General features: G+C 44.9%; 1 protein-coding gene across 5 annotated transcripts in view; it reads left to right on the top strand.

The window, feature by feature from the left end:
- SDK1 (sidekick cell adhesion molecule 1) overlaps positions 1–23903 on the top strand; it is a 1136389-nt gene that overhangs the window by 757914 nt on the left and 354572 nt on the right. For all 5 annotated transcript variants that reach the window (XM_049902716.1, XM_049902719.1, XM_049902717.1 and 2 more), the window contains 5 exons: positions 4749–4860; positions 5442–5632; positions 15458–15541; positions 19738–19932; positions 23723–23839. In XM_049902716.1, the coding sequence (XP_049758673.1) occupies positions 4749–4860; positions 5442–5632; positions 15458–15541; positions 19738–19932; positions 23723–23839 (699 nt within the window). The remainder of the gene's footprint in view (positions 1–4748; positions 4861–5441; positions 5633–15457; positions 15542–19737; positions 19933–23722; positions 23840–23903) is intronic.

A 23903-nucleotide genomic window follows, 5' to 3' on the forward strand; every position in this document is an offset into this window, starting at 1 on the left:
ACATCATAGCAACATGCAAGTCACCAAAGTATGACAGACCGGCAGATGGGTGGCTTGTAGGGGTGTTTGCCAAGCAAATTGCCTACCTGGTTTAAGGCCTTGAACAATCTGGAGGTTAAGTATGAAGCCTGGTTGTAGAGCAGATCAGGATGAGGACTTCTAGAGTGGCTTTAATGTCTGGTGTGCAGTGCTGGGTCAAGGCTATTGGAGCATACCCGTTGCTGTCGTGTTGATTATGACTCATGGTGGCCCTGTAGGACAGAGTAGAACTGCTCTGTAGGGTTTCCAAGGAACTCACAACTGCCAACCTTTTGGTTAGCAGCCAAACACTGTACCACCGTAGGAAGCAATTACTTTGATAATACAGATGGCAAATATTAATGGTGTTTCCTCCCCCTCTGCAGACACTGAGGACTCTGGGCACTAAACGTGTGTGGGCTTGATTTCTCCAGGAAGCCTCCTGAGCATGCAGGGCAGCTGGGACTTGCCCACAGTCAAGGAGAGCAGTTGGATCTATCCAGGCAGAACCACGTGGAGACTCTGTCTTGTCACCCATCTCAGGGGCCAGACCAGCGGGAAGAATCTTATGAAGCAGGGGTGTGGATGAGACAGGAAAATGAAATTTGGGAGCAGAGACCCAGAAAGCACAGCTCTGGGAAGCACCCAGAGGTTGCTACGTTTCATGCTTAATGTATCCAAAACCACATTCCTGCTTTATCCCCCAAAACCTTTTCCTACTCTGGTCTTTCCATCTCAGGAGTAGTAACTTCCCTCCTTCAGCTTCAGTTCCACAGCCATCCACATGGCCAGTCTTTCAGCAAGTTGTGCATCTCCTCCTTTGAAACATGTACTATGTTTAATGACCTCCCCCACCCCCACCCCAGTCCAAACACCTGTCATTTCTTACTCTCGCTCTTGCAGTTACCTGGCTGATCTCCTTGCATCCCCCTTTGCCCACTACAGGTAATTCCCCCAGTCTCTAGACTTTGCCTCATTTAAAGCAAGGTCATATGCTATTGCTTCTCCACTGAAAACCTTCCAGTGGCTTCCCATTCTCATTAAGAACAAAGCCCTGAATTCCTGTCATGGCTGCAAGGCCCTATGTGACCGCATCATCATCTCTAGTGACAAAGCCCTCCTGATGACATTCAAACCCACCTGTGACAGCTTAACCATTGTGCCACCAGGGCACCTAGAAATAGCAATGTTATTTCTGTTACTAGGTGCCCTCCAGTCAATTCTGACTGATAGGGACTCCATGTGTAATAGACTGAAATGTTACCCAGTCCTGTGCCATCCTCACAATAGGTATGTGTGAGCCCATTGTTGCAGCCACTGTGTCAGTCCATCTCGTTGAGGGTCTTCCTCTTTTTCACTGTCCCTCTCCTTTACCAAGCATGATGTCCTTCTTCAGGGACTGGTCTCTTCTGATAATGGTCCAAAGTAAGAGAGACAAAGTCTCGCTATCCTTGCTTCTAAGGAACATTCTGGCTGTACTTCTTCCAAGACAGATAATGTTTGTTCTTACGGCAGTGCGTGGTATATTCAATATTCTTTGCCAACACTATAATTCAAATGTGTCAGCTCTGCTTTGTTCTTCCTTTTTTATTGTCCATGCTTATGACGCAATTGAAAATACCATGGCTTGGGTCAGGCATACCTTAGTCCTCAAAGTGACAGAGGTCTTTTGCAGCATATTTGCCCAATTTAATACATTGATTTCTTGACTGCTGCTTCCGTGGGTGTTGATTGTGGATCCAAGTAAAAGGAAATCCTTGACAACTTCCATCTTTTCTCCATTTATCATGATGTTAGTTGTTGGTCCAATTGTGAGGATTATTGTTTTCTTTATGTTGAGGTGTAATCCATACTGAAGGCTGTAGCCTTTGATCTTCATCAGTAAGTGCTTCAAGTCCTATTTGCCTTCAACAGGCAAGGTTTTGTGTCATCTGCATATCACAGGCTGTTAATATCACAACCTTACTAGCTGAAAGTAAAGAAATGGCAATAAAAAAAACCACATGGGGTTAAATGCTACGCTAAAGGGTTAAATTATTTAAGAGAAATTACCTTTGACCCAGAGAGGGGGCAGTTGTTGCATTTCATTTAAAACCTTTCTCTACTGCTCTTTTTAACCTATGTGCACGTGTGAATTTGATTGAAATTTAAAAACAATACTTTTAAAAGAAGAAAATAAACCGGCCTTGTGTGTTAAAGTGAGCACGGTCCTTGTTCTCAGGAGAGCTGAATTCTGGTCCCTTATGTCAAATTGTACAGTCATGTTTTTACAGCCATTTCAATAAAAAATACGTAGATTCTGCACTCAGAAGACATGTATACCTTGCTTTGGTCTTGCTGTGCAGTTTCCATATATCGAGTTTACCTTATCAGTGGCCTTGTGTGTATTACAATCACTCTTTCTAAGAACATCTTAACCTGCATCTCTTTCACCTTTTAAAACCAGTTGCCAGTGAGTCTACTCCAACTCACAGCGACCCATGTGTGTCAGAGTAGAACTGTGCTCCAAAGGGTTTCTAATGGCTGATTTTTTGGAAGTAGATCACCAGGCCTTTGTTCGTAATCTTAGTCTGGCACTTTATTGAATCCTGTCCATCATGGGTGACCCTGCTGGTATTTGAACTATCAGTGGCGTAGCTTCCAGCATCACAGCAACACACAAGCCACCACAGTACGGCACACTGACAGACCCCCTTTCTGTTAAGAAAGTGTCTCTGTCACTTCTTTGTTCTGAGTTTGGATAAAGCTGGAAATGGAGTATTGGGCTGCGCTTATTTCTGAGATGCTGTAAAGCTCAGATGTGGTGCTATCAGCGTAATGCGCAGGTTCTTGGGGTCAGCATGGAGTGGACAGGCTGCGGGAGGAGGGTTCAGAGTGGCTGCATGACAAGTCTCCCCTGGCAGTGACAAGTGCTGAGCATGCATTTCCTCTTCTGCCGCCGTGGCTGAGCAGTTATTAATGCCAAATTAGCACCCCGCTCAGTGACCTTTTAGCATTTGTTGCTGCTCTCCTTCACTTCCCATAACTCTTTGCAAATATTAGCTTCTCAGGCCATTTCCCCTCATCAGTGACTTTCACAGGTGACAGGCAGGCTGTTGATCTGATAGTCATTCGGTCCCATCCTTTGCCCCATCACGGATGTGTCTGTGCTCAGAACCTGACGGCCACTCCACCCATCTCTGTGATTTGATAGACGCAGAGTGTCAGAATGAAGCTCTCCAGAGAATGGAGCTCTTCAGCAGACTTTCCCAAGAAGCACTGGGGCACAGGGCTTGGGAAGCAGGGGGTGCCAAGGCTGCTTCCCAGCTTCCCCAGGAGATCCAATGATAAGTGACAATCAGCTTCACATCTATGTACCCGTTTGTTTTTTTTTTTTAATTAATGGTTGGCCCTGCCTGCATCAAATTTTATTATTATTACTATCTACATGAACTTTTAATATAGAAATCTCATATTGCTTAGGCAGTAGTTACAACCAGAACAAAAAAACTGGGGGAAATTGGTGTTGGTAAGTTCTCGTTTTGCCATGGAGTCAATTGTGACTCATGGTGCCCTCATATGTGCAGAGTACAACTGCTGCGTAGGGTTTTCGAGGCTGTGACCTCTCGGGAGCAGATTACCAGGCCTGTCTTCCATGTTGCCTCCAGAGGGGTTCAAACTGTCACCCTCTGGCTAGTAGTTGAGTGGTTAACCATTTGTTCCACCACAGATTCCATGTAACTGCTAAAAGACCAGCATTTTCCCCATTGTTACCTCTGGATGCCCTAAGCCCAGCATCAGCCCCGAAGCTAGAACCTTCCATCCGTCAGCGTTTTCTTCAGCTGTTCGTAACAGTGCTGAGTCTCTCTTCAGCATTAAGTGCTAGGTGGCGCATTTTGCATTTGCAGTCATCTGAATTTATTTCCATTCCTTCTCTTAGATCCCTACCCTTTATTGGAATTCTTGCTTTAGAAATGATTGACCTGTCTCCACTTTCCCTAAATAAATAGGAGTCAAGTATACTGTGGGTAGTTTAATTTTGATGTTAAATGTATTTTAGAGAAAAGTGGCAAAAATATGTTATAATTTTTTCTCCTTTGCCACCAGAAGTATGAGCTAAATTGTTTGTAGTTTGATACAAAAGAGAGGTGGATTCAGGATATTTCTTTTTCAGAAAAGAAAAAGGGATTGAAAGTGCACTAACAGAACTGAACCCTTCGTTAGTCAAAGGCTTTTACTCCATCAAATACTTGGGCACCAATGAAAAAGCCGGCTGCTTTCTAATAACGTGTGTGCCTAGCAGAGTGCTGAGCACATTAATATTTGCGGCATTGAATGGATTTGAAAATAGTGGGTATACCAGATAACTCTATAAGAAAAGTCTTTAATTAATAAAACTAGCAAGTGTTCTTGACAACGTTCAACAGCTGAAAGCCCCTTAGATACAGGATATTTGGGGTAGTGATGTAATGGTCCCAGGCACAGAGCTTTCTGGTGGGGATGCATTCTTAGGGGTTGTGGATGAGACCAGAGGAGACTGGCTCGGCTAAGACACCAGGTTTGTACAGGTGGATAAAGGCCAGTGACAATGACTAAACTGAAGGACTCCCCAAGGTGGGCAGGGCAGGGTTATGGGATTTCTGGGTTTCCTCTCAGCGTGACTTGACGAGACCTCTTGTTTGTAGTGTTCTAATCATGACATCCTCTACACTGGAAGATTCCCACGGGCATCTTTGTTTTCTCTGCCACAGGAGATATGGGCACACCTGAAACCATGGCCCCCGTTATAGTGACTCCTCCGGGCAACAGGAGTGTGGTGGCTGGAACCAGTGAAGTCACCTTGGAATGTATAGCCAATGCCAGGTATGAGGCTAGGTCTTTACTTGTCATTGCTGTCCTTAGCTGCCATTGAGTTGGCCCCTGATTCGTGGTGACCCCATGTGCAACGGAACAAAATGCTGCCCTTTCCTGTGTCATCCCCATGATCACTGAGGTCCTAGCTGAGGAGGAAGGAGGAATTGTGGCCTTTAAGAGACCAGGAGAAGCCTTGCTCCCTCTGCTCTGTAGCCTTAGAAGTTTTCTGCACAGTCTGTGGTGGTTCCAGAATTGAGTTCCCAATATCACACCTCCCATGTAGCTGGGTCCTATCATAGTGTTTATTTTAAATATTCTTTTCCTGAGCAAACGGAATCATTAGCACTTATGGTCCATTGCTGCTTCAATTAGCTATCCTTGCTCCATAGCCCTTGAGCAGAATGGACGGTTGATGCATGCCGTCAGGGAGTAGAGCTATATCTGGATTGATTTTTAAATGTCCGTTGTTCAACCTGCCGTGGTTCCTGGTAGAATTTACTCTCTCAAGCCTGTGCTAAATGCCTGGACTTATTATCATTGTCGTCTACCTGATTCCCAATGACTGTCACTCATGCCCTCTGTCCTTCCAGACCTGTGGAAGAGCTGAGTGTGTCCTGGAAGAGGAACGGGCTGAGGGTCAACAGTGGGCTGCACAGCTTTGGGAGGCGTCTCACCATCAGCAGCCCGACGTCTGCCGACACCGGGATGTACGTCTGCGAGGCGGTGCTGCGGGGGAGCGCCTTCCAACCAGCTAGAGCGAAAGCCTTTCTCTCCATCATAGGTAATGACCAAGCTAGTAACTATCCTCACACTGATGGGTTCATGGGAACAAAAGAGCTGTTGGCTGTTAGGTGCCATCGAGTCAGCTCAGACTCCTGGTGACTTTATGCACAACAGAGCGAAACAGTGCAGTGGGCTGGTCCTGTGTCATCCTCACGATCACCAGCATGTCTGAGCCTATTGTTGTGGCTGTTGTGCTAATCCATCTCACCAAGGGTCTCCCTCACCCTCTGTTTCACCGTATGTGATGTCCTTCTTTAGCAATTGATCCCTCCTGATAACATGTTCAAAGCAAGCAAGTTGGGCAATGTTCTGCTGTGATCCATAAAGTTTCACTTACTGACTTTTGGAATTAGATTGCCAGGCCTTTCTTCCTAGTATGTCTTAGTCTGGAAGTGCTGCTGAAGCTTGTCCACCATGGACGACCCTGCAGGTATTTGACATACTGGCATAGCTTCCAGTGTCAGAGCAACGTGAAAGCCAGCAGAGTACAGCAAATTACCTTTTGTTAAACTGAACTGGAACAGAGATAGCTCTTAGGAAAGGAGCCAAGTCTTATTCCTGAGCCAAGAAGAGGGAGGAGATAAAGGCAACTACGTTTGAGTTTCTGAGCTTTAAGTGCTCGGCTGTATCGGTATTTAGGAAGTGCATGTTTCTTTTTTTTTTTGTGTTGTGTGGGGGCTAAGGACACCCTCAGGTTTTTATCAGATTACAATAGGGTTAAATTGTGAGGCGAGTGCCTTTATTTCTTTCTCAATTTTGCAGCTACTGTAATACTTATTTTTAAGTGGATGTGATTACTATCAGGGTGACCTGTTTTCCAGAGTGGTGGCCAATACCGCTACTGATAACAGGGTGCCTTGGAGGTTGGTTTTTGGAAGGAGAATCTCTACTGCACCGATCCTCTGCAGGAATAAGGAGAATGGAGAGTAATGAAGATCAAAACCCTTCTGAGAGCAAGAGCTGCTGTTGTTGTTGTTGTTGGGTGCCGTCTGTTCTGACTCATAGTGACCCTGTGTGACAGAGTAGAACTGCCCCAGTAGGATTTTCTAGGCTGTAATCTTTTTTTTTTTTCTTTTAATCTTTATGAGAGCAGCTTGCCAGGTCTTTCTCCTGCAGAGCTGCTGGGCGGGTTTGACATACCAACCTTTCTATTAGCAGCTGAGCACTTAACCAGTGCACCACCAGAGCTCCTCTTTGAGAAGAGAAATGCAAAAGCTCTTATTTTCCTGTAGAAATTAGCCAGAGTATCAAAGCAGACTGCATGAAAGGCAGTTTGCCTGAAGAGGCCACGTTTCTTTAAATCATTAGGAAGTGGCTTTGTGTCCAGAATGTGATTCTGCTAAATACAATGCAATGCAAAGCTGTCAGCCTCTCCAAAAGGAGGAAAAATGCCTGAGAATTTTAAAAGTATCAGAGAATCAGGCTTTGCATCACAATCACTGTTGATTCTATACTGGGGATCTGAGCAGTTCTTTTGCTGCCTTTTTCATCTGAACTGTAGCGATAGATGTGCATAGCATACCCCAGTTCCCTGCAGAGACTGTTTGCACCAGCCTTGATCTATAGCTATTGGAGTGCAGCACATTATAGAGTGAACCAAAATTAAAATTTGTGATGTGTAAATCTCTAGTAGACAGGACTATATTGTGTTAAAACACTTTCAGGTAATTTTAACAAGAGAAGAAATCTATCTCCCTGCAAACTAGTATGTTTGCTTCAATCATCATCATTCCTTTTAAAAATTCTTAAATCTATCACATGAACTTTGGTTTCGCATTTATAGCTGCATTCCAAAGCAGACCCTTCCTCTGTTCTCCTGAGTTCCCGGCTCTTGTATTCTGACTTTTAAAGGTACACAAACACGCTCCACTTCTTTATGATGCTGATTTAAATCTTCCCTTTTGTTAGCATTAAAAAAAAAATTGTTATTTTTCATTGTCGAAAATATACACAGCAGAACATACACCATCTCAATGCTTTCCACGTGTACAATTCAGTGACATCGATTATATTCTTAGAGTTGTGCCAACATTCTCACCCTCCTTTCCTGAATTCTTCCTCCCCCATTAAACTCACTGTCCCCTAAGGTTCCTATCTAACTTTTAGGGTTGCTGTTGTCAGTCTGATCCCACATAGGTAGTGGTCTTTTTATGTGTAAGGATTTCCTGTGACAGGTAGGATTTCGTTGTTGAATCATACGAGAAAAGCATCAGGGAGAGTGTCTCTGTCATTCAGAGTGATTTCAGCTGTGATCACCCCTACTCCTGCTGTAATGGAGGAAACCCTCCAGAAACGTTGTGACCGATTCTACAGGGCTGTCACCAGTGACACTGGAGAAGAGCAATAGATATGAACATGCAGATGAAAGAACACAGAAGCAAACGGGGTTCTAATTACTTCTCTTTCATTCTGATGAGACAAGACAGACCAGTGGCAGTTGTTTATTCTGCCTGTCAGCTTCCCCACTGTATTGCTTAATCTCAGCAGTTTAAACAGGCACGGAGGGAGGTCTGATTCCAGGCAGTGCCATGCCTGCTGACACTTGCCATGATCCCCACTGCCTTCCTGATGAAGCCACTTTCTCCGTCGTTTGGTGTTCAGTGTTCTTTCTGCGGCAGGATCTCAGCTAGTGCTGCTGCTGTTTCTCCAACATTCCTCTGTTTTCTCTTGACCTGCCCTCTGATGATCCATGATAACCTCTCCACTGCCCCATGCCACACATAGCCCTGCACACTCCCACCCACCTGCATACCCCACCCATCGGAGCACATGCTGCCAGAGCCCAGCCAGACCCCTTGCCCTTCTCCAGCACACATCGTCAACATCTAAATACCATGGGGTTTTATTTAGTTAGTGTTTTGACCACATTTACCTTGAAGTGCTTCCCCCAAGTCTCCATTATCCAACAGACGACAGAATGACAATATAACCTCGTGCTGCCAAAAAATGAAGCGGCCGTGTCGTCTAAGAAGACATATGGGCATTGTGGCTAGTGGCTCCACATGGCCAGTGTTGGATACTTCCATATTAAGTCAGGGACAGAGAGCTGGTTTTGGCCAGATGGAGGCAGCCGTGGGGAAGATGGTCTACATGGGCCAAGGATCCTGCTTTCCTGCCCTGTGGCAGGGCTTTGGATTCTGCCAAAAAAAAAAAAAAAAAAAAATCTAAAAATTCTAGGTCTGCATTATAGGACTTGACTGAGTAGGACTCGTCATAAAACCCAAAGATGTTCCCTGTTCTGTCTTCCATTCCCCTCCAGATGACCATCCCAGGATCACATTTCCTACATGGGGACTTTCTTTGGCTACAGGGGGACAACTGTACCCACTCGTGCGTCATATTGGATGTTTTAGGGATTAACACCCCAGGGACACCGTCAACCACTGTATGACAGGAGCTGGGGGGTAAATACATGTGCTCCCTCACCCTGGACAGGTGGGGATATAATTCGGAGGGGTGTCTTCTACACTGGCTTCCAGACCTCCACCAGTGAGGCTAAGCCTCCATTGCCCACAGTGGTGGCTGGCCTCCCACATTCCCTGACTCATGGCCCCCTTCATCATCACAGCCAGCAACCACGGGCTGTGTCCCTCTCATGCTTTGAGTATCTCTGACCTCCCCTCTGCTCATATCTCCTGCTTCCAGCTGAAGAACATTCTCTGTGTTAAGGACCTGTGGGATTAGAGTAGGCCCACCTAGATAATCCAAGATAACCTCATCTCAAAGTCCCTAACCTTAATCACATCACAAAGCCCCTTTGCCACCTACCCAAAAAAGCCAAACCCACTGCCATTGAGTCAATTACAACTCATTGCGACCCTGTGGGACAGAATACAACTGCCGCATAGTTTCCAAAGCTGTAAATCTTTATGGAAGCACACTGTCACATCCTTCTCCCTTGGAGCCTTCAAACTGCCAAACTTTTCAGTTCGTAGATGAGTGCTTAACCACTGCAACACCAGGGCTCCTCCCTTTGCCATGTAACATGATCTGTTCACAAGTTCCAGGGATGAGAGTGGGGGCATCTTTGGGGGGCCGTTCTGCCTACCATAATGGGCGAGGGCACCCAGTGTGAATGATGATGGCAATCCAAGGGGGATACCCAAGGACCTGCTGTTCCCTTGGGATGGCCATTTGGAGGAGAAGGGAAGACAGAACATGGAATGTTTTTGGGTTTCACAATGAGTCCTACTCAGACGAACCCTGTAACACAGACCCAGGGTTTTTAAGTTTTTTATTTGTTTTGGCAGAAGCTAGAGCCCAGCCATAGGGTGGGAAAGCATGGAGAATCATTGGCCAGTGTGTACCGTCTCCCCCATGGCTGCTCTATCGGGGTAGAACCAGCTGTCTATCTCCTGACATTTTGGAGAGGGTGGGCTTTCAGCAGAGGCCTTGGTTTGGTTGGCGTGGGTGGTGCTCCACCCCTGTTCTGAGATCCAGCACAGGAGGTGTATGGATCCTGGAGGGAGCTGCCCATGGCCCCTGGGCAGGTGTGGGGACAGTCTGCCCACGCTGGCCTTTCCTTTTTATATCTGCTCTCACACCGAGTGTGAGAATGTTTTCCTGATGTCTTCATATTGTTTCAAAAGCGAGAAAAATGTTTGTTTCAACTCCTGGTTTTATTAGCTGCAGTTGTGATAAATTTTTTAAAGTCCAGTGTGCGCCTATGTTGGCAGCACAGCCTTTTTAGAAAGAGTTGTTGCTGATTAGATAAGGCATGCTGAAAAAGTGGCTGAAAAAGTCTACACAGGGCAACTGATTCCAAAACAGATTTTCACACTGCTCCGTGCAGCTTCTCATGGTCACTGTGCGTGGAATCTTCCCCGCTTCTCTTCCTTATTGCAGGCCAGATGCGTAGATAGCTGGGGATCAAGAGAAAAATCTTCCTAGCACCTGTGGAATTAGGGCCATACGAAGAGTCAGCACAGAGAGAAATTGTAACCTTTACCAGCCAGTTACTGTCAGGTCGATCTGACTCATGAGGACCCCATGAGTGTCAGAGTAGAACTGGCCTCTGTGGTGTTTCTGATGGCTGATTTTTCTGGAAGTAGATCGCCAGGCCTTTCTTCCAAGGAGTCCCTGGGTGGATTCAAATCTCCAATGTTTTAGTTAGTACCTAAGCACGTAACCATTTGTGCCACCCAAAGACTCTGTAGTATCTATGAAGTAAGGCAAACAGAATAAGATCCGAAGCTTCGTGGGCCTTTGAGGGCCTTTCTTTGGCAGCTCCATGCCCATTCTGCTTGCTCAGCACCTGAAGAACTTTCTGGAACAAGTCAAGAGTATCAATGAATGAACAGGCATGCCCTACCCATGCCATTCCTGGCTGTCTTGGTCATCTTGTGCTTCTACAACAGAAATACCACAAGTGGATGACTTTAACAAAGAGAAATTATTCTCTAACAGTCTAGGAGGCTAGAAGTCCAAATTCAGGGTGCCAGCTCCAGGGGAAGGCCTTCTCTCTCTGGCAGCTCTAGGGGAAGGTCCTTGTCATCAATCTTCCCCGAGACTCGGAGCTTCTCAGCATAGGAACCCCGGGTCCAAAGGACTGGCTCTGCTCCTGGTGCTGCTTTCTTCGTGCTATGAGGTCCCCATGTCTCTCTGCTGGCTTTTCTTTTAAATCTCAAAAGAGATTAACTTAAAATACAACCTAATCTTATAGATTGAGTCCTGCATCATTAACATATCTGCTGCTAATCCTACCTCATTAACACCATTAAAAAAGCCAAAACCCATTGCCATCAAGTCGATTCCCACTCATAGTGACCCTATAGGACAGAGTAGAACTGCCCCCATAGAGTTTCCAAGGAGTGCCTAGTGGATTCAAACTGCCGACCTTTTGGGTAGTAGCCGTAGCACCTAATCACTACACCACCAGGGTTTCGTAGATAACAACACATAAGAAAATCACATCAGGTGACAAATGGTGGACAGTCACACAATACTGGGAATCGAAGCCTAGCCAAGTTTACACAGATTTTGGGGGGACATAATTCAATCCATGACACTGGCATTCTTAGTTTTGAACTAGTAAGACTCCCCTGGGTATTGTCTCCACACGAAAGAGACAGCATTTGGCCGGTATCAGCAGGCTACCCTTCCTAGATCGTTTCTGGACCCAAGAAGCAGGGCCACTCTGCATTCTGCAGCTATGGGTTGTATGCAACGGGGCGGAGTTTTCCCACCAGGGAACCAGAATTTATTCCAAGCCCACCTGGTAACTGTCTCGGGGGAGGGGAGTGACAGCCCTCAGAGGAGAGCTGCTCATGTCGACCCTGAGGTTCCTGGTGCACCTCCCAGCCCAGAACCCCAGCCACCTTGTCTCTACATGGGACTAGGTTTCTCTCTGGGACTTGGGGAAGCTGAGGACGTTACAGAGTTAGAAAACAGACAGCACGTGGACACCGAGGTTGTCGTGCCAGCCACCATCCGTAATCAGTACCTTGTGTCGTGTTGTCTGGTCATGTAGGTTTTGAACATGATGTGGTTGGATTTTTAATATCAAAATGTAATTCATCTTGGACAAATCTCATAGTAATTATGCTGAGTAAAAAAAAAAGCCAATTTCAAAAGGTTGCATGCAGTATGTTTCCATTTATGTAATGTTCTTGAAATGGCAAAATTACATGGATGGAGAAAGGTTTGTGATCGCCAGGAGTTAGGTTGTAAAAGGACAACAGGAGGGAGCCTTGTGGTGATGGAATATTCTGTATTTTGACTGTGGTAGTAGATACACAAACCTGTATGTGAGATAAAATTGCATAGAACGAACACATGCACACACACACAAGAGTACAAGCAAAACTGGGGAGGTCTGAATAAGGTAAGTAGATTGTATCAATGTCAACATCCTGTTCCCCATGTTCTTCTATAGTTTTGCAAATGTTACCATTGGAGAAACTGGATAAAGGCTACATGGCACCTCTCTATATTCTTTCTTTTCTTTTTTTAAAAAATATTTTATAGTATTTTTAGTAAAAGCACATACAGCAAACAGGTTCCTGTTCAACAATTTCCACATGTAATGTTCGGTGACATTGGTTACATTCTTCACATTGTGTCGACACTCTCGTTATTTCCGTTCCAGTTGTTCCACTCTCGTTAACTCAGCCTCATTGTCCCCCAACCTTCTCATCTATGCTTTGGAGTTAACTTTTGTCCCTTTGGTCTCACATAGATAAGTTTTTAGAAGAGTGTGGTACTCAAGGGTGAAATTCCTTACTTTTTAAGCTAACCTGCTGTTTAGTTAAAAGGTGACTTCAGGGGATAGTTTCAGTTCGAGGTTTAAAGAGTATCTCAGGGCAATAGTCTCAGTAAGCCCTCCAGTCTGGATTCTTTGAGAATTTGAAGTTCTGTTCCACATTTTTCTCTCTTCCTGTCATGATCCATCTGTGGTGACCCTGATCAGAATGTTCGGTAGTGGTGTCTGTATTATTTCTTACAACTGCATGTGACTCTACAATTGTCTCAAAATAAAATGTTCAGTTCAAATAAGGAAAACTGTAATGAATCAGAGGCAAATGTTGATGTTTTAACTTCATATTTTCTTCTATTCTTTCTTTCTCATATCCTTTTAATCAGATCATGGCAGCAGATATTGATTTAGCATTCATTGATGAATACGGGGCATGACCTGAACACAAGGGCCTTGGCGGGATGCAGCTACTGCATAGTTAGGACATAAATAATGCTGCAATCATTATTATTGATTAGGAAAGCATGACCATGTGGTGAATATATGAGTGTGCAATGAAGACTAGCTTGGAAAAGTGGACATTCAACCTTTGCCGTATTTCTTTAGTCCTGGTCTATACACAGAAACTCCCTGGGTGGCACAAATAGTTAAGCACTCTACTACTAGCTGAAAAGTTGGTGGTTCAAACCCACCCAGAGGCGCTTTGGAAGACAGACCTGGTGAGATGCTTCTGAAAAAATCAGCCATTGAAAACTCTGTGGAGCACAGTTCTATTCTGCACACATGGGGTTGCTATGAGTTGGAGTCAACTTAAGGGTCACGAGTTTGTTTTTCTGTTTGTTGGTTTTTTACATACATCAAAAAACTTGGCTCCTAACAACAACTGACCTAAAGGTGACTGTCCAAACCCACCCAGCTGTACTGTGGGAAAAAGACCTAATGATTTGCTTTTGTGAAGATCGTTGTGTTGTTGGGTGCCATCGAGTCAATTCCGACTCATATGAGTCCATGTGACAGAGTAGAATTCTGCCCCATAGGGTTTTCTAGTCTGTAATCTTTATGAAAGCAGATGGCCAGATCTTTTCTCCTGCAGAGCCACTGCGCGGGTTTGAATCATCCGTCTTTCGGTTAGCAGCCAACCCTTCAACCGTTAAAAGAAGCTCTGGTGGCACAGTGGTTAAGTGTTCAGCTACTAATCCAAAGATCAGTGGTTTGAGCCCACCAGCCACTTTGTGGAAGGAAGATGTGACAGTCTGCTTTCATAAAGATTATAGCCTTGGAAACCCAGGGGGCAATTCTCCTCTGTCCTTTGAGTTGCTGTGAATCAGAATGGACTTAATGGCAATGGGTTTGGTTTTTGATTTCTTTAACCATTGTGCCACCATTACAGCCAAGAAAATCCTAGGGAGCAGTCTACTCTGTAACACCTGGAGTTGCCATGAGTTGGAATCAACTCAATGGCAATGGGTTGGTTGGTTGGTTTTTTTTTTATATATACATAAAAAACTTGGTAGAGGAGTCTGCCTCAGTCTAGTGAGTTTGCAGACATTGGCTCAGCCAGGTAGATGATCCAGGCTGACTGTTTCTGCTTGGATGATCCAAGTAATTGCAGAATTGATGCCTCATTTTGCCTCCATTAAGAAACCTGCAACATTCTCTTCTTTATCATTTTCTTTCAATTCCAAGCTTTCATTTCTCTCTTTCCTCCTTTAGCTTCCACCCTGTTTTAAACATACATTCAATATCAGTGGCACACCAAGCTATATTATCCACATTCAACACAATTACAATTAAAATAAACCACTCTAGAAGACAGTGCCCAAAAATTAATTAGCACACAGAAAGTAAATACAACACCCTTTTGCTGCTATGATAATTCGATCACTACTGTCTTAGCACTTGACAAACTTGGCTGTACCACTGTTGAGTTTCTGCTGAATAAACTGAGAAAAGTATTGCCATTTACTCTCCAAGGAAATTCATTGTTTAATACCTCACTGTTTTCTTGTTGAACGGGTGAGTTGAGTATCTAGGGATAGACAAGTGGTTAAGAGTTTCCTTTGGTACTAAAGATGGCTGAGATACCTTGTTTCCCCTGCCGCCCCCTCTCCCTTTTGCTGTTATTTTATATTCCATTGAGGTATTATATCTATATTTTGGGAAAAACTGCTAAGACTTTTAAAAATATGTTAATAGGTTACATGGTCTCCCTGATACAGGCCTGGTGGCCCGCTATGGCGCTTTATTTGACATGCTTCATGAGTTGGTGTTATGTTTAGATACTGAAGCAAACTAGCCTATAAAGTACTGTGCTGTAAATATAAACCCTTATGAACCTCTTGGGATAGTCCCTCTAAAATGTGAATCAAGGTATTCTGTGATTCAAGCCCATAAACAGAAAAGTAGCCATCACCCTGAGTATTAATTTGCTTTCTGAAACCTGGGAATACAGACTGTCTTTGGCCTCTGCTCACTGAATACTGAGTTTGTGTGTATGACAGCAACTGATGATGAAGTTTTAAAAAGTAGTTTCACAAAGGGGATCAGACCATATAAGGCTATGAAGATCTTTGGAAACATACTTCTTTTACTTAGGGTTATTTGTTTTGTTTTTCTTCTTGTTTAAAGAGCCGCCTTACTTTACCGCTGAACCGGAGAGCCGGATTTTAGTTGAAGTAGAAGAAACTGTGGACATTGTATGCCAAGTGATGGGTGAGTGTGGAGAAGCTGTTGAATAACAGCCATGATATGGAGGAAGGAAATGGTATTTTTCAGGGACAGGTTGGGAGACGTGGAGTATGACGGTAAGAACAGAGACTTTGAAGCAGAACTCAGTTAAGCCCCTGGATGGGGTAGACAGGTGAGCACTCAGCAGCTAACAGAAAGGTTTGAGTCTACCCGGAGGTGTCTTGGAAGAAAGACCTAGTGATTTACTTCTGAAAAACCAGCCATTAAAACCCCTACAGAGCACATTTCTTCTCTGACACACATGGGGGCACCATGAGTCAGAATCAACTCAATGGCAACTGTTACTGGAGAACTAAGTTACTGGGCGTGTGACCTTGGACATTGTATTTGACTTTGTTGAGCTTTTGTTTCCTCAACTGTAAAACAGGGGTAATAATACTTACCCAAGGAAGCAAAAAGGAAGGCTTAACCCCAAATAAGGCAGAGGCCAATAGTCATGTCCTCATGGCTCCTTTTCACATGCCCTGTTTCCACAAGAGCAAGACCCTCAGGATTTGGGGTAGAACATTCATTCTCACCATGGGTGATTGAGACTGGTGGTAAATCTGCTGTGTAGGAAGAGAGATTGTTTTAAATTGTTTGAGTAAGAAATCTTCCTATTTTTCTACTTTTCCAGCTTTGGTTTAACTTTTGTCTTGCTAGCCAGATAATCCCACACCTTGCTCCCCATTCCCTTATTGCTAGCTGTCCACTGCCACCATTTTATGACTGTCAGGCAACACGGGGAATTATACAAAACCTCCCTACAAAGACAGGCTTTTTAAGGCAACTTCATTCACAAAAGCTGTGTTTCTATTCGGGAGACTGTCAAGAAATAAAAGGACCTTTTATGTTAATACCTGTCCACCCAATTAAAAAAAAAAAAAGGTGAGTATTTTCTTCTACCAGACTCCGCGGGTGGTGCAAATGGTGAACCCACTTGGCTGTTAACCCAGGAGTTGGAGATGCAAGTCCACTCAGAGGCACCTTAGAAGAAAGGCCCATTGACCTATTTCCAAAAAATCAGCCACTGAACACCCTATAGAACATAGTCCTACTCTGACACACATGGGGTCGCCATGAGTTGGAATCGACTCAATGGCAACTGGTTTTTTTTTTTTTTATTCTACATCGATAGGAGCTTGGAGGGTAAGGACTACTTTTGTAAATCTTCAAAACAACTCCATAAGGAAGATCCTGTTATCCCACTGTCCGCATAAGGAAACCAATCACCAGGCAGCAAGGTTTAGTAACTTGGCCAAGGTGCAGAGCCATGAAGATGAACTAAGACGCTTTGTGTAAGACCATTGCCCAGTGCCTGGTGCAGAGTTTTACTCGTTATGTATTGTCTAAGTAACTTACCTAGGGAGGGAAAAAACAAATCAGTTGTCATTGAGTTGATTTCGCGTGGCAATCCCATGTGTGTCAGAGTAAAACTGTGCTCCACAGGGTTTTTAATGTCTTATTTTTTTCAGAAGTAAATTGCCAGGCCTTTTTTCCAAGGCATCTCTAGGTGGACTTGGAACGCCAACCTTTCAGTGAGCAGCAAAGCACTGAACATTTGTGCCACCTGGATACTCCAAGTTACCTAGGGTCACATGGTAATAGAGATAGGATCCCAACCAAATCCACCTGCAGGATACCAAAGCTTTGAACAAATATTTATTATTTATCTATAGATACAGGTGATTTCATTTTACTTGATTCAACAATCAATGCCCATGGAAGCAGCAGTCAAGAAATCAAACGACGTATTGCATTGGGAAAATCCGCTGCAAAAGACCTCTCTCTAAGTGTTAAGAAGCAAAGATGTCACTTTGAGGAATAAGGCGCGCCTGACGTAAACCATGGTTTTTTCCGTCGCTTCATTTTTTCTGTCGCTTCATGTGCATGCTAAAGCTGGACAATGAATAATGAAGACTGAAAAAGAATTGATGTGTTTGAATCATGACGTTGGCAAAGAATACTGATTTTACCATGAACTACCAGAAGAACTAACAAACCTCTTTCAGAAGAAGCACAGCCAGAATGCTCCTTAGAAGCGAGGATGGCGGGACTTCGTCTCATGTACTTTGGACTTGTTATCGGGAAGGACCAGTCCCTGGAGGAGAACATCATGCTTGGTAGAGGGTCAGAGAAAAAGAGGAAGACCCTCGTCGAGATGGATTGGTAGTGGCTGCAAAAATGGGCTAAAAAGTAGCAACGATTTTGAGGATGAAGCAGGCCCAGGCAGCATTTCTTTCTGTTGTGCCTGGGGTTGCTGTGAGTCAGAGCCAACTCGGAGGCTCCTAACAGCAGCAATATTCTTCACTTTTGAAAGGGACTGTCACTCAGGGCCGTGTTGATGCTAAAGTTGGAGATGAGCATCTAGAGAGAGCCCCTTCCTCTCTCCTCTCTGTGCTCTCGTAACAACTGCTACAGTCCAGCGGGCTTACCTGCGTGAGGAGCTGCACCTCCGGCCTCTGGTTGCTCTGGGTGCTCACAATGTTCTCTCTGTTCTAGCTCCACCAGCACAGGCAGGGAGGGGAGAAGCAGAATAGGGGGTCCCCCTGCTCTAGCTCCACCAGTACAGCTCAGGGAGGAGAGAAGCAGAATGAGGGGGTCCCCCTGTTCTAGCTCTACCAGTACAGCGCAGGGAGGGGAGAAACAGAATGGGGGGGTCCCCCTGTTCTAGCTCCACCAGTACAGTCAGGGAGGGGAGAAGCGAAAGGAGAGGAGGGTAATGTAAATTTTAAATGGAAATATTTCCCTAACTGTGGTTGCATTGTTCTCTTTCTTGGGTAAACACCAGTTTTTTAAGGCTTTTGAAGCTATAAAATATTTAGAGTGCTTTTCTTTCAGAAATGTGTACATACGATACTGAGGGGCGTGAGAGTTCTGCTTATGATCTTAAATGGCCCCCAAATAGAAATATTCCTGCTCTGCTATGTACTAACAATTATTTTTCAATAAATAACAATCTTAAATTCTCCCTTTTACAAGAGAATGCTCTTTTTTTTGGTATGATTTCTACAGAGTAAACTGCTTAAGTATAGATTTACAAATACATAGTGAACATCTCTTTCAACATTGCATTGCTATTGTATAATGTACTGCTTTCTGTTAATTTTGACAGTGAAACTATTGCAGTATGGGAAGTGGTTATTCTTTCTGAAAGCTACATCATATAATTGCTATTATGAGATTTTAAATGAATTGGTTATGCTTTTACCTTGAAATGATTTTTTAAAAAATTTCCTGATCTAATGAAAAGTGACAGGAAACATAATTAAGGCAAAGAACAGAATTTGCGAATATATTATCTTGAAAAATTCCATGACATTAACTTTATTTATTCAAGAAGACGTCTTGCACTTACATAGCATCTTTAATTAAGGGATTTCAGTGTGCTTTTCACCCCAAATCATGGCACTACTTGTTTTATTTAAGTCCATTTCATATTCAGAGAAACTGAGGTGCAGAACCATCTGAGATCTAGAACTAAGTCTAGATATTTCTGCGCTTTCCCACAGGCCCACAACAGACAGAGTCAGGCTCACCACATCCCTGGACTTTCTTATCTTGTGTGCTTTGCTTTAGTGCTATACATTGCCTCTCTTCTACCCAATTGCCCCTTCTCAGGTGGGCTTCACCTTCCCAGGTTTCAGGAAGCTCAGGGAGAAGTCATGAGGAAGTGGTCTTCTGCTCCTGCTAGTAACCAACACCCAGAGAGGCTGCCAAGAGGAGCCCAGTGTTCCCTCTTCCAGGGTTTGTCCCATGCAGCAAGGCCACCAGGGGGAGCAGTGTGACAGCCAGGATTCCTCAGAGTCCAGGTGTAGGCCCTGGCCACAGCCACCATCTGACCCTGCCTCAAAGCCCCTCACAGTGGGACCTCTTTCTCTGCCAACAGGAGCACAGACCTGGGCAGGCTCAGAGAAGCAGCAGGAAGGACCACAGCCTGGGTGGCAGGAGTCCACACGGTGCATCCTTGACGCCTTTCTGTGCCAATTTCTTCATATTAGATTAGAAAGATAATACCTCACAGAGGGGTGGAAAGGATTAACACATGAGAAAATACCTGTAAGATGTTGCCATTTGAGCCTTTTAAACACCTTTGCCTCAGGCCCGTGTAAGGAATTCTTAAACTTTAAACTTTTTATTTTGTTTGTTTATAACGCCTGTTTATTTCCGCTCCTACACAGGGGTCCCCCTGCCCACCCTCCAGTGGTACAAGGATGCTGTCTCCATCAACAAGCTCCAGAATCCTCGATACAAAGTACTCTCAAGTGGAGGCTTGCACATCCAGAAGCTGCATCCAGAAGATTCCGGAATCTTCCAGTGCTTTGCCAGTAATGAAGGCGGGGAGATCCAGACCCATACCTACCTGGATGTCACCAGTGAGTACGTCCCTCAGCACAGCCAGACCTCTGGGTCCACCCTCTGCACTGGGCCTCAGATCAGAGCTTCCAACCTTTGCCCCCACACAAATGGCAGTCTCTGTTTAGCCCACTGAGGTGGAGGGACAGGGTGCTATGGCCAGAAGTGACCAGGCTGAGGAGAGCTATTCCTTGGTGTCTTAGTCAGCTAGTGCTACTGTAGCAGAAATATCACGAGAGGGTAACAAAAATTTATTTTCTCACAGATTAGGAGGCTAGAAGTCCAAATTCAGGGCACCTGCTCCAGGGGAGGCTCTCTCGAGGCTCTGGGGAAGATACTTGTCTTGGCTTCTGTAGCCCCGGCGTTTCTTAGTTCCTTGGCGATCTCCACGTGGCACCTATCTTCCCCTGTTTGTGCTTGCTTGCTTCTGTGCCTAATCTGTTCTTTTTCTATCTCAAAATTGGTTAGGTTTAGAACATAACCTACAGTGATATGGCCTCATTAACACAACAAAGAAACCCTGTTCCCAAATGGGATTACATACACAGGCAGAGGGGTTAGGATTCCAACATGAATTTTTGGGGGGACACAATTCAATCCATAACACACAGGGAAGCACTGCTGAAGTCCATGTACCCGAAAGACACCCCACTGTTTCACGACACCCCTGTTGTCCTATGAGCCATGGTTTCCTCACCCTGAGCCATCCTCCATTTTGAAAATTAAAGAAAAACTCTTAATTTTTTCTGGACAGAACTAGGACTGTTGAATGAATAGCTTGCTCCTAACCTTTTTCTTTTGATCTTTTTTTTCCATCTTCTATATTCATTCTCTATTTCAGTTTTATTGAACAATTACAGTTCTTTTGTGGGTTTCTTTTATTATCCCATTAACAGAAATACCTTGGCAATCTTTCTCTGAAAATAAAAGTAAAAGCTTTCATTGTATCTGTGGGTTTTCCTTTTAATCTCCCATAGTTGTCACACTGTTCTTCTAATATGAAGTAGAATTCAGTGGTTATAAAATTTCCTTTCATTTTTGTCCTTTTTGGAGCAAAATGCTGATATCCCCTCAGGTACAAGGCATTTCGAGAAAGCTAGTCAGTGTCAGAGTGTGCACAGCAAATGGCCTTCATCACCCAGAGCTAGTGAGGAGACTGAAGAAGCCTAGAAAGATTCGCACATACAGTTTGGTAAACTTGGGTCACTTCTTTGAACCTTGCCCTGGGGTGAACTTTATCCTCTGGTTTTGAACATTGGAAACCAATGTTGCTTTGACCAATAGAAATAATATTGGGTACTTAAGCTGGAAACTGAGTCTTGATCAATTCGAATTATTTAAAGCCTCTCTTGCATTTGCAGGCCAGGATACGCTGGGGCTGGGGTCAGCTAACCTTTTCTGTAAAGGGACAGATAGTAGATATTTTAAGACTTTGAGGGGCATAGTCTCTGTCACAACAACTCAACTCTGCTGTTACAGGGTGAGAGCAGCCAAAGACAATGTGAAAGCAAATGAGCGTGACTATATTCCAATAATACTTTATTTACAACAACAGGCAACGGGCTGGATTTGGTCCTCGGTTTGTCATTTGCCAACCTGTGCTCTAGGGGAAAGGAGCTCTGATGGCGCAGTGGTTAAGCACTCAGCTGCTAGTGGAAAGGTCAGCAGTTCAAACCTGCCAGCTGTTCTGTAGGAGAAAGACCTGGTGATCTGCTTCTGTAAAGATTATGGCCTAGGAAACCCTATGGAGCAGTCCTACTCCGTCATATAGGGTCACTGTATAAGGGTCACTGTGGGTCAGAATCGATTCAACAGCACCTAACAGCAACAACAACAAACTCTAGGGGAAGACCTGGGAATTAGAAGATGATGAGACCTGGGGTAGATCACTTAAATTCTCTTAGCCTCAGTTTCCTCATCTCTTAAACTGGAACCAACCCAACCGCGTTCACAGAGTTATTGGATCAGACTGGAAATCTAAATGAAAGTGCTACCAACACTGGTTATCATGGCAACTGGAGATCAAACACATAAATAAATGGTAATAATAATGCTGTTATCTGTTTTGTAACATGGAAAAATTAAACGAAAAAAATCATGTGTGAGAAAGTCAATATTTATTCCTTCACTTAGCACATGTTTCTTGAGTACCATGTGTCAGGCGGTGGAGCCAAAGTTGTGAGGAAGACTGCAGGCTCTGTGCTGTGCTTCCAGGGTGAGGGCCTGGGGTGACAAGGACAGTTAAGGATGAGATGACCTCAGGCAGAAATGAGTGTTGAGAGGAAGATGAGGGGCAGATGTGTAAGACTGGGCAGTCAGGGAGGGTTTCTCTGAGGAGATGATGCTGGAGCCAGGCCCTGAATGGGAAGAAGAGCTTGTGGTGCACACCCTCACAGCACCCACATCGCAGGAGGAACCACAGGCTTCTAAGAGGAGCACGCCCTGTGCGTCTGCAGATAGAAGGCGGCTGGTGAGAGCGGAGCCCGGCCCCCAGCGCAGGCAGTGGTAGGAAAGGAGGGAGGCTAAAGGAGTCTGAGAGCAGTGGGGAGCCTTGGGGGCACAGGAGCAGTGATGGCACTGAGAGCTTTGAAGGGCACCCTGGGGGCTGGGTGCAGTGTGGACTGTCAGAGGCGGCAGCGGAGGCACCGGGGCTGGTAGGAAGCATCATCCAGGCAAGACCCTCAACTTGGATGGCGGCAAACGAACATGGAAAGAATGACCAGCTTCTGGAGGTACTTTGGAGGTGGGATCAGTGGGACTTACCACAGTTTGTCGGAGTATCTGGATGGCATGAACGGTTAAAGCGTTTGACTGCTCACCGAAAGGTTGGTGGTTTGAGCCCAGCCAGCAGCACCTCAGAAGAAGGTCCTGGTGATCTGCTTCTGACAAATCTGCCTTTAAAAGCCCTGTGGAGCCCAGTTCTGCTCTGACACACCTGGAATGGAGCCCGGTTCTGCTCTGACACACCTGGAGTCGCATGAGTCAGAATGGACTTAGTAGCAACTGTTTTGATTTTAGCTTTTGGCAGGGATTCCCACCAGGGGAAGGAATAAGTGAGCAACTGGGCCCTGGTCTCCTGTGTCGCGCTTGTTTCTTCCTTGAGCGGACTGTCAGCCATCACAGAAGACTTGGGATTCTATGTGTCACTGTTGTACCAGGAATGACAGTTGAATCATTATCAGAGGAGCACAAAGTGAGACGAGCCCTCGCTGAAACCCACCACTCAGGGTCTGGCTCCAGCATCAACTCCTCTCTCCACTCAGTCTGATCTGGGCTGCTGGAGACCCTCCCAGGCCCATGAACACAAAGAACCTTCCAGCATTGGGGGCCATGACACCACCCAGAAATTGATCTTTACTGAAGTCCATGGAACCTGGCTGTCTGCTTACTTTAACTTTGAGAAGTGATCCTAACAAGTGTGGAAATGTCATCTTTTGGATGACACGTAGTATTAAAAATTAGCTCTTACAATTTTTCCAAAGGGTGAAAGCTGTTGGTATGGTTTATCTCAATAACAGTCTCTTCTCTCTTGAACGTTCATCTATAATCATTCTTCCTGGGCCCTGCATTTTCCCACTGTGTATCTGTCCTGTCGTGAGATTGTATTTTCTCCTCAGGTTGTAAACAAAGATAGGTAATTCCTGGGAGATGTATAATGAAAGGTTATAGTCACTCCTGACAGGTTTTCATTTTTTACCACCACTGTTATCTCTTTGATTGGTTCTATAAAATGCCACACAGGATGCTCCACCAGGCTGCTTTGAGCCTCTCTGAGGGACAGAGTACTGATGAGTTATCTTCTCTATGCAGATATCGCTCCGACGTTCACTCAGCGCCCAGAAGACACCACGGTGACAGATGGGATGACAGCTGTTCTCACGTGTGCGGTGTCTGGGGCTCCCAAACCCGCCATCATGTGGAAGAGAGGTGGGTACGTCCTCTTTGCATGACAGCATGGCCAATGTAGGAGATGAACTTGCTGGGCAAGAGT

This window comes from Elephas maximus, chromosome 12, assembly GCF_024166365.1.
Source record: "Elephas maximus indicus isolate mEleMax1 chromosome 12, mEleMax1 primary haplotype, whole genome shotgun sequence".
Lineage (NCBI taxonomy): Eukaryota > Metazoa > Chordata > Mammalia > Proboscidea > Elephantidae > Elephas > Elephas maximus.